General features: G+C 39.0%; 1 protein-coding gene across 1 annotated transcript; it reads right to left on the reverse strand.

Annotated features, from left to right (window-relative positions):
• Window positions 1-2,916: 2,916 nt before the first annotated feature.
• Window positions 2,917-4,233, reverse strand: LOC141293094 (N-acetyllactosaminide beta-1,3-N-acetylglucosaminyltransferase 2). The gene has a single exon (XM_073825146.1). It carries the CDS (start codon window positions 4,231-4,233, stop codon window positions 2,917-2,919), a length of 1,317 nt encoding a protein of 438 aa, XP_073681247.1.
• Window positions 4,234-14,800: the final 10,567 nt, after the last annotated feature.

The following is a 14,800-nucleotide window of genomic DNA, read 5'->3' on the forward strand; positions in this document are numbered from 1 at the left end:
AAATTTGGAGGATGAAAGTGAAGTAAGTGAAAATATTTCCACTATAAATATTAATCATACGCTGACAAGAGATGCAAATGGAAACAGAGATTAAAAAAAGTAAAACAAACAATAAAGCTGAGTTCATAAAACAATAAATCTCATGAAACAGATCGATGCACATCTACATCAACATTAAGTTATTTAAATCAATTGTATCATAAATGATTAAACAAATCATACATTGTTCATTATTGCCATTCATTATTTCCCATTATTATGTTTTGTTGTTGTAATTCAGACTATGCCACCAACAACACCAGGCTATAATTAGGCCCACAAGGCCTAAACCAGATGACAATGTCTATTGGGTTTTCAGGCATCCAGATCACTTTGCTGAGAAGCACTTGTACAGCAAGATCTCCAAAATAGAGTCCAGACACTCGCGATTCATGTTTTCCAGCTGTTTTCACGTCATCAATTCTTACACTAACAAGAGAAAATGACACATATGTGACAAAGACAAAAAGCAGAACATGCTTACACATTCCAAGTGTAAAAATATTCTACAAACTCTCTGAAACGCTTCAGATAGAATAGTAAAGCTTTTGTTTTTTGAAACAGTAGCATAGCTTTTTAAAAGATTAGTTCACTCCTGAAATAAAATTTCCTGATAATTTACTCACCCCCATGTCATCAAAGATGTTCATGTCTTTCTTCAGTCGAAAAGAAATTAAGGTTTTTGAGGAAAACATTCCAGGATTTTTCTCCATATTGTGGACTTAAGTGGGTTGAAGTTCCAAATATAAGTTTCAATGCAACTTCAAAGGGCTCTACATGATCCCAGCTGAGGGTGTTAACTAGTGAAACGATCGTCATTTTCTGAAAAAATAAACATTTATATACTTTTTAACCACAAATGCTCATCTTGCACTAGATCTGTGTCCACAACTTCACGCATTACGTAGTCACGTTGGAAAGGTCATGCATGGTTTGTTCTTTGTCTCTGGTTCAAAAAGGTAGAGTAGGCTTTTTCTCCTCCAACTTCAAAATTGTCTGACATTGTTGTTTTACTGTTTTTTTGCATGTTCGCTTACTTCGGCCTACATCAAACATGACCTTTTCAACGTGACTAACATAATGCATAAAGTTGTGGACACAGAACTAGTCCAGAAGACAAGCATTTGTGGTTAAAAAGTGTCAAAATGTAATTTTTTTTTAAAATGATTAATCGTTTCGCTAGATAAGACCCTTATTCATTGACTGGGATCATGTATAGCCCGTTGAAGTTGCGTTGAAATTGCAATTTGGACTTTCAACCCCTTGAACTCTGATTGAAATCCACTACATAAAGAAAAATCCTAGAATGTTTTCCTCAAAAACCTTAAGTTGTTGACAATTTATTGATTCACTCCATTATGAGGTAACTCCTTGTATTTAGGCTACACACTTTTAAACCATTTAAAATAACAACACCAATATATGACTCTACAATTGTCCACTAGATATTATGTCACATGCTTATTCCCATAGAACGAGAGCCATTAAGAGCCCAATTAGGAAGTCAACCATGTTGTATGCTATTTTTAGCTAGGTACAGTCTTGACATCCCAATTCGATCTCCTTAAAATAACCACCGCACACATAGCCCTGAGCACAGCACAACATGACAGAAAAATTAGAGCCTTTATGCAAATTAACATGCCCAACTGGCATGAAAATACCTTGTGGTAAAAAAATGAAAATAACTTTGAAGTCCAGGTCCCCGCGGCATAATTTTCCCTCAGTAGCCGCTTTTCCACTGTCGGGCCAGTGCGAGCCAGTGCTAAGAGCGTGCTAATGGCTAATGGCCTCGAGTCGCAAGCACCAAGGCCAAAAGTAAGCTGCGTTTCCACTATCGAGCCAGTAGCCTCGCTGCGCAAACCTAAAGCCCGCCCTTTACACACCTCCTTGGATCAAATGTCACGAAACCCCTCCCCTTTCAGCGGGGAGATTGAAAGTAAGTCACGGTAGTGTGATCATCGAACGAAGACAGCTGAAGCGGCTGTTTGTTTGCTCCTTTCGGTGTTTTCTTCGTGGAAGATGAGGCAGCGAAACCAAGATGCGAAGACGGAGGCTCAGCGGCGTTTACACCGAAAGCTTATGTTAGCTGCAAGGCGAAAAAGAACAATACAGGGACGTGGAAGCCGGATACAGCGAATGCAGAAACGCCTTGTAATGTTGGTGATGTCTGTTCTGATGCAAGAAGTGCTTTGCAACAGTTGTTTATGCAGCAGCAATATTTGTAATATATTACATTAATAAATCACTTGAAAAGAAGCGTTGTTTTTATGACCTACACACAAATCTTTCGTCTAACTTGGTATTACATCAAACAAAATGTTGCACATTATCTACACACTACTGTATAACTACACAGTTGTACCTCTAGTATAATTTTTTATGCCTTTATTTAGGTACAGATACAGGTACAGTGTATGTTATGTTATCAAGGTGTGTTGGTGAGTTTTTGTGGGGATTTTTGGACGATGTAAATAAACTTATACATCAGATCTCATTTTTATAGGATCTTATTTGCATTTGTCCAAAATTTTATTTTTATCACGTCTTTGTTTCTGCAGACGCCGTCAAACTGGCGTTGTATATTGTCCTCGGCCCAAATGCTTAGAAGAGCCCTGTATTAGTAATTCGGCGAAATGCGCTTCTTACCGCAGACACACTCCGCCTTTCACTTTGACCACGCCTCAAGCCCCAGCTGGCCCGCTTTGGCCCAAGGTTTTCGTAGGGCCGAAAAACCCGGGCCATTGGCCCTGAGGAAGCACCGACGAGGCACGATCAGGCCCCGGAAGTGACAGTGGAAACGCGACTGGCCCTAGCACGCCTGCTTTTGGCCCGACAGTGGAAACGCGGCTATTTGAATTCATGAACAAGTGTACACTAGCACTCCTGTGGAGGAACCTGTAGCTCCTTCCACAGGGTTAACATTTCTTTCGGGGAGCGTTTATGCACCAGGAGAACATTATGATACGCACACGGCTTCTCCCGTAGGTCCTCCGGAAGGTCAAAAGTAAGAAAACCTGAATGATGAGTGGGGGACACCCCGAGCCTGTGAAGGCACATTCCTAGGTAAACATCGTCAATAGGAAACAAGCTGACCCAACGAGAGACCTCCTGCAGACGCAAGGCCAAAGCACCAGTGTAGACCACTCCTCCGCCTCCGGCGTATGCTGGATACGTTCCTTTATAGAAGCTTTCGGGTATGTAATATTTGGTATCAGGTTGCCGATTGGGCCAGGCATTGGCAATAACATCCCCCACAGCAAAATCATCCCGTTCTTTTGTTCTATTCCCATCCGCCTTTTGTACTCCAACATGGTTTAAGTAATCCAGCAGAGCCTTAGTCCTAACAAACACATCATCATCTCCTTTGAAAATGAAGTGGACGTGAGAACAGTGCTTTGAAAGCCAGTCCCAGAAAAGGACATCCTTCAGAGTGAGGTTGAAGAAAGTGTCTTTGAAGTCCCACAGGAGGATATCCTTATGGGTGCTGCTCTCTAACTTCAACAAGGCGCTCAGATCAGGGTGAGGACCTGTCTCAGTGTCCTGCCTCGCAAGCAAGAAGACGGTGCGTACAAACCAGCTTCTTCCTCCACCATCCCCTTGGACTCGACCGCTTCTTCCCCACGTCTCTCTAATGGCCTGCCTGTTTTCAAAGTTCCCGACTTGGGATTTGATCGCCATCAGAAGGAACGGTGTTTCAGAGTCCTGCTCAGCACACAGGCTGGGTTGGTCCACGAGGATAGTGTAATGCCTGCAGTGCATGGACAGGACAAAATCCTTCATTTGATCAGGAAGGGTGTTAAAGTCAGGGAGGTGAGACGCCCAAGCCGTGTCTTGTTCACAGGCACCATTTTTTCCTAGCTCTTTGAGATCAAGGCTTGGACCTTTGGACCTCGTGCTATTACCTCTCAATATGGGGTTGTGCTCTCTATCCCAAATGTGCTGGAGACGGTTCCACAGTGCCCCGTCCTCAAGTCTGAGATTCCAGAAGGGCCGAACTGGATGGGATGCAAGAGCTCCAGAGTTTGCAGACGCTCCGGTCGCAATGAAATGGAGGGGCAGCTGTGGTAGAGGGGGGGAGTAGGAGACGGCAACAAATATGGACACCATGATGTACACCAACAGGTGACTTACCATCACACAAGGCAAGAGACACAGACATAGGATCTTTCCATTGCATCTGGAGCGTGCCATGGACTGGAAGAGAATGAAAGACATTGAGAAGAACAACACATGAGGTGGTGTAAATGAATATTTGATGCATACCATCAAACTTTTGTGAATTACAGATTAGTTGTGAGAAATCTCAGAAAGGCCAAGCTGTTTTTATTAGAGGGAAATACTAGGGCTTCTGCCACTAGGAGGAAGTCTCCGAAGATTTCCGTCTCCATGGTTTTGCCCCGTGAGACTCATTATGTGCACCTGACCGGGCAACGTCCAAAGCATCCTACCGCCCATGATATTTACATCATGTACTATAAGACCACAACATTTACTCTGCATATGGAAACACCTTGCTTACAGCACAGTTTAATTTTTTTTCCCTGAGGCAACCGTAGCACACTAAGCTAGGATGGAAAAAAAAAATTCAGTTTTTGTGTTATTTATTGATTTTTTTCCTCCCCACCAGGAAAACTATTTCTACAGAGAAAACTATTTCTTAGATTTCATAGTATTTCATAATATTTCAGACATAGCAGACTTACCAGTGTATGATAAATGTACTCAGTAATTAAATACATAAATAACAATAACAAATTAACCACATTTAAATAAAAAAGTCATATTTCTAGGAACATGTTCAGCTTTTTAGCTAAACTCTGTAATTCTTCTGTAAGACTGTAGAGAAATCATTTACAATACCTTCAGATTAGATGTTCACTTGCTCTGATGGTTTTAGCAGATGCCGTCTAGAAATCTAGAATTTTCTTCCAGAGCAGTCCCCATCCTTTCCTCACAAGTCCTCAAAGGTCCCCAGTGTTTTTTCATGCTGTTTGTGGTGTTTTCCAAAAACGCGTAAATATTAAATTAACCTTTTCTTGTGCTAACATTATTTCCTAGTTCTGTCCATACAGTGTTGAAATTAAACCATAGAGCAGGATTGCCTCTCAACCTCTTCACAGGTGCAGGTACTAAATAAGAACATTTGCATGCCACAGGTGATTTGAGGAGGCACGTAGGCCACACCTACCTATATTATCTGTAAAGCCTTTTTGCATAATCCCTGTTTTATACCCACAAGCCTTGTGATATTTGGATGAAGCACAGATTGAGAGATTGTGTCACTTTCAACAGCAGTATTGCACTCACAATGTGTTCATTTCTTTGTAAGTGATGCTTCCCTTATATCTAAAAAAAGTGTTGCTGGGCAACTTGTTTGATGACTCCAGAGAGATTTCTTTGTGAAACGTGCCTCAAGACACAAAGACTGGATGCTTCTTTAATATATTCTAAATTATCATCAGATAACAATGATTGAGCCATTTTGGCAATGCAAGGAATATGTAATTTTATAAAATATTTAATTACTCGAAACTCGAGTAAGATGCTTATCATCACAGCTGTGATTGGTTCATAGCCACAATGTGACAGGTAATCACAGTCCTGTTGTTATTCGGAACAAAATATTTTGATACACCTTTTTTGATACTTTTATGTATATACAGTTGAGGTCAGACGTTTACATACACCTTTCAGAATCTGCAAAATGTTAACTATTTTAACAAAACAAGAGGGATCATACATTTTTGTGCATTTGAACCCTTTCCAACAATGACTGTGTGATTTTAAGATCCATCTTTTCACACTGAGGACAACTGAGGGACTCATATGCAACTATTACAGATGCTTCAAACGCTCACTGATGCTCCAGAAGGAAACACAATGCATTAAGAGCCGGGGGTGAAAACTTTTTGAATTTGAAAATCAGGGTAAATGTACAGGAAACAGGTAAATATCTTCTGTAACTTCTGAAGGGCAGTACTAAATGGAAAAAAATATGATATTTAGGCAAAATTAGAAAAATGTACATATCCGCATTCTGTTCAAAAGTTTTCACCCCCCGGTTCTTAATGCATTGTTTTTCATTCTGGAGCATCAGTGAGCGTTTGAACCTTCTGTAATAGTTGTATATGAGTACCTCAGTTGTCCATCTCAAAATCATACAGTCATTGTACCTACATATTTCGGACAGAAAAGCTGCCAGTCTATAAATGGGAAACACTTGTAATCATTTTTGTACAGAGTTCCATATGTTTTGCTTTCCGGATGTAACAAGCTTGCTCGGTAGCTCACCTGGAACGGAATTGGACTTAGGATGCGGAATCCTTGGATACAAATCTCTTGAAAAACATGACTCACGATAAAAGAGCTGAAAAAACAAAAAACAAGCTAAAACGGCATGCTTGCAATTGCATTTTTACATCACATTCGTATGGAAGCCCATTTCTGCTACTGAATAAAAAATAAAAAAGTAATTGCGATTTTTTATCTCACAATTCTGACCATTTTTATTGCAATTCTGACTTTATAACTCACAATTGTGTTTATATCTCACAGTTCTAAAAAGAAAAGTCAGAAGTGTGAGAGATAAACTTACAATTGCGAGTCACAAAGTCCAGTTCTGAGAAGAAAAAATGACTGATATGTTTACAGAAATGCGAGTTTATATCTCACAATTGACAGTTCTGACTTAATTTCTCAGAATTGCGAGTTTATATCTTGGAATTCTGACTTTATAACTCACAATTGCGACTTTATATCACGCATTTCTGACTTCATTTTTCAGAATTGCAAGTTTATATCTCAGAATTCTGACTTTATAACTCGCAATTGTGACTTTATATCATGCAATTCTGACTTTATTTCTCAGAATTGCGAGTTTATATCTTGGAATTCTGACTTTAGAACTCACTAATGCGACTTTATATCACACAGTTGCAACTTTATTTCTCAGAATTTAGAGTTTACAGTATATCTCACAATTTTGAGAAAGTCAGAATTGTGAGATAACAAGTCGCAATAACCTTTTTTTTTTTTTACTTTTTATTCAGTGGCCGAAACGGCTTCCATACATTCGCTTTTGTTCATACTATCGGGTAAGTTTACGTGTAGTGCAGATGAAAAGTTATTTTAGACTTACAGCCCCACTCAATGGACATTTCAAGTCAGAACTGCGGTGACACGTAATGCACAATATGTACGTTCACCCAATGGACATTTCACATTGAATGTATCAGAGAATGTTACATGGTGGTACATACTTCGCGTCTTGCGAAAAAGTTCCTAGAGGTATGTTTTCGTCATGAGACCAGGTTGAATAAAGAACTTCCAGTAAATTCAAATGCACTTATCACATAACAGTCATGCCCTCAAGACCAGGCAGCAGAATTGAGTCATCAAGTTTCACCAATATTACGGAGGGATTCTGGGGACATGGATCAGCAGAGTTGCCTTGAGCATTCTTATGCCGGCCTCTCACACGTGCACACGATTCCACACACACTCTAAAAGCCTTTGCCCCAGTTTCTCTTCTCATCCCTCTCAGGCACACTACCATTTTAGCTTTGTTCTATCATTCTGACGTCAACACTGAAGTGGACTGAAAGTAGGCGGCCACAGGAGGCATCCTTCCTCCAGGTTTTCTCACTGACACTGAGATTAGGCAGAGACTGGAGAGGTCTCTCCCAGAGAGAGCAGCACCTATAGGTTTCGCTTTGATATAATAGGCGTCCTGTATTAGACCATGCTGGCTATTGATCCAAACCCTCAGGGTGGCAAATCACAGCGCAGTCGCACAACACAGCAGCTAATGGTTATGTAACTGGTGGGCTGCACTGCTGATTTGTCAATGGTAATCTGACAGCTCATTGACTATACTGTAGCAACCAATAATTTCCAAACCTACATCCCTGGTTCTGAATGAACCAGTCTTGGTTTGGGTGGGCTTATGAACACTAAAGAAACACTACACCATTGTCAATTTGTAAAAAAAATTTATTTCAACAAATCATTCTAGCTTTGAAAGAACATCATATTGATGAACAATTCTATTACAAGCCAATCTTTTTTTTTTTTTTTTTAAGAGGTACGTTATTATCATAGTCATTACCGGCAAGGATCAGCCTAACACTTTTAATCGTTTTTGCTTCACAACAGTATCACAGTCTCTCACAGTAAATTTTAAACAGGAAAAAGGATGAAGCCCCATCATTTGTCAGTGATAAAACCGAAGTACACACAAGTATATGGTCAAACCAACACAGGTTGCCGTGTCCGTCTTCTCTCTGAAGCAGCGTGGGCACTGAATTCTCACAGGGGAGAACGGAGTCAGTAGGAAGGGGAGAGAAGACCGGAAGGTCAGTTTGGAGCAACATGCATTCAAAGTACATCAAAGTACAACCCTTGAGGGATCCTATAAACCTCTATCCAAAGAGTCACTGAAAACAATCGCCATGATCAAACGAAACAAACCAACATATGAAAATATAACATCTTCAATGAGCAATTTAGCAGTTTAGTAGGTACGAAAATCTGCAGGTGTTACACTAACAGAGTATGACGACAACATATTGTCCGGGGAACAGGGTAGAACACTGATAACTGAGCATTTCAAACGTGGAGGAGGGCACTTCTTTTTGTCAATATTAAGATGCCAACCTTCAAACCCAACCTTCATTTTAGTATTTGGCACAAAATTAGATAATAATAACAATAATAATTTAAAAAAAGAACAAGCATTACATACATGAATAAAGTCACAGAAAGAATCAATTCACAAATTTACAACATGTTCAAACGAATTCTACACAAAACTTTACATTTAGTTCATTTCTGTGTGCAAACCATATACTGTATATAAGATTATTCAACACAGGAAATACTGGTCATATATAGTATCCAGTTTCAATGCTTTGCACACATTTTATAAACAAATTCGGCTACTTCGATACTCAAGATGTGGACAGCCAACGGCAATGATGTCCAGCGCTATTCATTCAGTGTTGCCAGGTGATTCTGGTGGGCCTATGTAATATTTTTCTTTTTTTTTTCTACAGTGTAAGGTATGACTGAATGCACAAAGAGGTAAAATTTCCCCCATGTCTGGAAGAGCAAATCCAGGGTAAAGAAGGCATACAGCAGTGGCTATGGCATTGACAGATGCAAGCCAATGGACATTTAACAGGCCTGAGGTTGGGATTCTTGATAAAATGGTAGGAAACCTTCACCCACCCACTATGTTTTAAAAACACAGAAGCAGTCTAGCACACAGAAAACACAAAGACTGATTCTCATGTCCACACACACACACACACACACACACACACACACACACATGCACACTTTAGCGCATCAAACAGATATATAACATAGCAAAACAAATCTAAACAATTATAAAACTTCCAAGTGCTTTCATTTCTTTTCGTTGATAGGTGCTACATTGACTCGGAAGACGGTTATTGTACCAAAAGGCATCCCCGGCATTTATTTTCTCGTAAAACACACTTTATACGTTATTCATGCAGACTTGGGGGTTGCAACTGGCAGTTTTAATGAAATGGTAAACAATGAATTTGAAGAAGTAATGGAAGAAAAAGGTACTTCATGTATGTCATTTGTTTAGCAATTATACTTTAAAGTAGAAATAATTCAAGTTTTATAAATGCTTTTCAGCAGCATCCATGTTTAGCAGGGTTGTTTGGCATTCGTGAACTTAGAATGCCTTTTAAATTCCAATTCAATTCCTGAATTTGAATTGAGGTAGCAGAAAGGAGAATTGTAATTCGAATTTAAATTTAAGGAATTAGTGGTAGTGGGCATATCATTGTGTGTTGAACTAAAGGGAGGCTGACTTTTGAATTCCAAATTTTGCCCAATCCTGCTTTTTAGATTAAAGGGATAGTTCACCAACAAAATTTAATTTCTGAATTTAATTACTCACCCTCATGTTGTTCCAAACCCGTAAGACCTTTGCTCATCTTTAGAACACAAATTAAAAGCCGGGTCACAAGCGTTGGCCAATGTTAGGCCGTCGGGCAGCGTCTGTCGGGTCAGTTTGTTTGGTGTGTTCCACACGTCGGCTCTTGTCAGGCTCACGTCAGCGGCAGTTTGCCCGAATTGACGTGTTGAACAGTGTTGCCAACTTTTTTCAGTGGAAAGTAACTAAATCGTCGCTACATGATGTCATACGCTATTTAGCATATTCATGTCGTATTGCCTCTCTGTGTTCACATACTGCATTTTAATGCAGCCAAATTCTCAATAAATATATTCCAGAGATATACTGATATATTTGACTCTTTCTTTTGTCAGACAACGGGTTGAATATGAAATAGTGACTGAAACGCGGCCCAATAAGACTACATAACCAGCTCTCGAAGATATATATCTACACTAAAATCCTAATTCATAATCACGACATTGTCAAATTAAATTAAATAAACATACAATTAAGACAATGGCTGTGCTGTGATTTTGGCTATACTTAAATGTAAAATAGAGTTAGAAGCAACAGAATCATTTTTATCTTAAAGTGCTGCTCCTTTGCCAGAGCTGACGCAGATAGAGAGAAAGAGAGAAAGAGAGAAAGAGAGAAAGCGTGCTGGGAAAGCGCAACCTCGCGCGGCAGTACCAGAGAATCTCAGAAACGAAATACTAAAATAAGTCGCTAGATTTGATGCTAGGCGCTTTTATGGAAAAAAGTTGTTAAGGGGGTCCGAAAATTTGTTAAATCTAGCAACAAAGTCGCTAAGTTGGCAACACTAGCTGCGTTTCCATTACCCTTTAAATTGCGCAAACTGAAATTGCGAATTGGAAATAAGCCTAATGGAAACGCATCAATTGCGCAAAAACTCCCATATATTGCATAAAAGTTGTATGAGGTGGTTTTTCCAGGCAATTCAAAAAAAGGTATATTTCTCAAAATCGCAATGGGAACATTTGTTTTCGCATTTACAGGTCACATTCGATTAAATATAGCCAAAATCTCACAAAAATCCATTGGCATAGCTTATCGCGAGAGGAAAAAATTACGTTTCATTCGCATAACATCGATTAATGGAAACGCTGTCATTTCGAAATACATTTTAATCGACATTTATAAAATAGCGCCAAAGTTTTGCGCAATCTGTAATGGCAACGTGCCTACTAGCTGCGTTTCCATTACCCTTTAAATTGCGCAAACTGAAATTGCGAATTGAAAATAAGCCTAATGGAAACACGTCAATTGCGCAAAAACTCCCATATATTGCAAAAACGTTTTTACGCTCGCATGAGGTGGTTTTTCAGGCAATTCGAAAAAGGTATATTCCGCAAAAAAGCAATAGAAACGTTTTTTTTTTTTTCGCATTTACAGGTCACATTCGATTAAATATAGCCAAAATCCCACAAAAATCCGTTGGCATAATTTATCGCGAGAGGAAAAAATTAAGTTTCATTCACATAACATCGGTTAATGGAAACACCGTCATTTCGCAATACTTTTTAATCGACATTTATAAAATAGCGCCAAAGTTTTGCGCAATCTGTAATGGCAACGTGCCTACTAGCTGCGTTTCCATTACCCTTTAAATTGCGCAAACTGAAATTGCGAATTGAAAATAAGCCTAATGGAAACACGTCAATTGCGCAAAAACTCCCATATATTGCATAAAAGTCGTATGAGGTGGTTTTTCAGGCAATTCAAAAAAAGGTATATTTCTCAAAACCGCAATGGGAACATTTGTTTTCACATTTACAGGTCACATTCGATTAAATATAGCCAAAATCTCACAAAAATCCGTTGGCATAGCTTATCGCGAGAGGAAAAAATTACGTTTCATTCGCATAACATCGATTAATGGAAACGCTGTCATTTCGAAATACTTTTTAATCGACATTTATAAAATAGCGCCAAAGTTTTGCGCAATCTGTAATGGCAAAAATTGCGAATTGAAAATAAGCCTAATGGAAACACGTCAATTGCGCAAAAACTCCCATATATTGCAAAAACGTTTTTACACTCGCATGAGGTGGTTTTTCAGGCAATTCGAAAAAGGTATATTCCGCAAAAAAGCAATAGAAACATTTTTTTTTTTTTTTCTCGCATTTACAGGTCACATTCGATTAAATATAGCCAAAATCCCACAAAAATCTGTTGCCATAAAAAATTTAATTTCATTCGCATAACATCAGTTAATGGAAACGTTGTCATTTCGCAATACTTTTTAATCAACATTTATAAAATAGCGCCAAAGTTTTGCGCAAATCTGTAATGGAAACACAGCTACTGATGTAGAATTGACATTAAGACTGTCTTTCCCGCGGAAGTGATGAAAGAAGTAAGTAAAGGAAGGCAGCACAAATAGAAGGGTGTGATCTAACACAAGCATTCCAGCCGCTTAAAATGAATAAAGTTATCAACGTGACTGATACTCAAAATGGTAAGCAAGCGCTGCTTTGTTTACTTTTCTTATATCTGCGTATATCTCGTATATCCTTGTTTCGGTTTCTCCTTTTGAATGACGAACACACTTCTTATTTAGACAGCTAATTAGTTTGCAGTCGGCTGTAGTCTGTGTGGTGTGTTCAAGTGCAGCTTTTTGTTCCAGACATTGCTGACGCGAAACGACAACACCGTCGGCTATTATCGCAGCTAGTTCTCTGAAGTCGACTTGGTCTGTCCTAGCTTTAAGGTATTTTTGATTAAATCTTAGAGCTTTCTGACCCTGCATAGACAGTGGTGCAACGGACATGTTCAAGGCCTAGAAAGGTGGTAAGCATATCGATAAAATAGTCCATGTGACATTAGTGGTTCAACCATAATTTTATGAAGCTACGAGAATACTTTTTGTGCGCTAAGAGAACAAAAATAACTATTTTAATAAACAATTTCTTTCCTTCCACGTCAGGCCCTGTTTGTATTTTTGTTTTAAAACGGCATTTTGAAATGAAAGCGATCCTCGTCTACGCTGGCGTTTTCAATTTCCATCCACACTACATAACCGAAAGCACATGTGGCTTTCTGACGTAGAACCGGGATGCGCTGTACCTTGTTTACATGCAGAATAAGACGTGCGCTCTACATAAACCTTTGTAAAGTCTTCGTAAACATGTCTAAATATTTCGACAGAAGGGACGACTTTTTGTCCAGCCTTACTTATTTGAACCAGAACATACAAATGATGTACTAAGAGAGATGGTCGTTCTACACATGTGTCGTGACACTTTCGTGAACAAGCGTCGAAGACTGACATGGAAAAGACATATTTTTGTTTTTTTTTGAGCACAAAAAGTATTCTCGTAGCTTCATAACATTACGGTTGAAGCGGTAATGTCACATGGACTACTTTAACGATATCCTTACTACTGTTCCGGTCCTTGAATGTGGTAGTTACGTCCTGTCTATGCAGGATCAGAAAGCTCTTGGATTTCATAAAAAATATCTTAATTTGCGTTCCGAAGATGAACGAAGGTCTTACAGATTTGAAATGACAAGAGGGTGAGTAATTAATGACAGAATTTTAATTTTTGGATGAACTGTTCCTTTAAGATTTGTCTGGTTTCTCAGCGCTCTGTCACCTCACTGAGGCCTATTTATTAGGTGTTGCTTACCTAATGGTTTCCTCAGGGCATAATCAAGCTACAGTGTCGGACAAAAACACTGTCAGCAAAGAGAGACAGAAAGAAACAGTCAGCGTGTCACTGTATGACAAACACAAGCAGTAGCTGACTTTAAAATAACACAGCTATGGGACTGAATTGGTCATCCATAGCTGCCATTTTAGATTAATTTAGATGGATGTTAACATTTGAGGGCATTTCTTTGGTCTTGTACCTATAAGAAAACAACTTGACGTCTTTACTAGCCTATAAGTACTGTAGAGTCTGGAGCGTATTTGAACTGAAATGCAAAATAGTATAGTTTGTCACGCGCTGCTAGGCAGAGCACATTAATGGAGACACAGCAGTGGTGTGTGAAGGCCCAATAGCTCAGTGAGGCAGATAAGAGCTCAGAGACAGCAGACAAACTCCTCGCTTGTCAAGACTGATGAGAGGCGGCTTCAAGGACCAAGGCTGAGAACTTGACAATATGCGGGAAGAAGAATGTTTCACAGTGAACTGAGTGAACCGAGTCGTTTTCACAGAATGTTTTCCATAATAATGCATAGTCTATAAAAAGGAAGGTAGGAAAATGAAGGAAGAGTTCAAATGGAGGAAGGGGCTCTGGTTTCCTTTGTGGTACGTAATACAAAACCAGATTGTTTGCCTACAGTCCTGAGAGCACTAAAATCTGATCATGGTCAAATTAGGCAGGCTGTTTTAAAAATAGGGCAGGCTTTAAAGCTGATAAGGGTGTTCACTTTTCTTATGCAATGAACTGAATATGACAGAAATGCAAATGTGAAACACTCAATGTTTTGGCTACACCTGCACACTATCACCTTGAAACTCTCATGCTGATTTTGCATAAACTATATCTACTTGTCACCTTAATGTGCAATTCTGAAATGCAAATTCAAATTATATCAAAGAGTAAGATTCATGTTGATGGCCCAATCTGCTCTAGTCACAGTATTTTGCACAGTAATAAACAGTGTAAATATTCAGTATTAAAAATGTAAAATGCAATTCCACAAGATCTTTCTTCCCATTTCTAAACAGCACAAAGACAGCAACAAAATATACAGAAAGCATAAAAATAAAATAAAATCTGTAAATCAAAGCCATTACACCGCCTGCCCAAAGTAAAATAAATAGAAAAAGACTATTGTATAGACTATTA

Source organism: Garra rufa, chromosome 19 (assembly GCF_049309525.1).
Source record: "Garra rufa chromosome 19, GarRuf1.0, whole genome shotgun sequence".
Taxonomy (NCBI): domain Eukaryota; kingdom Metazoa; phylum Chordata; class Actinopteri; order Cypriniformes; family Cyprinidae; genus Garra; species Garra rufa.

Bases quoted from the DNA above. Each gene is read 5' to 3' on its own strand.
- LOC141293094 (XM_073825146.1), bottom strand. From the start codon at position 4,233: ATGGCACGCTCCAGATGCAATGGAAAGATCCTATGTCTGTGTCTCTTG.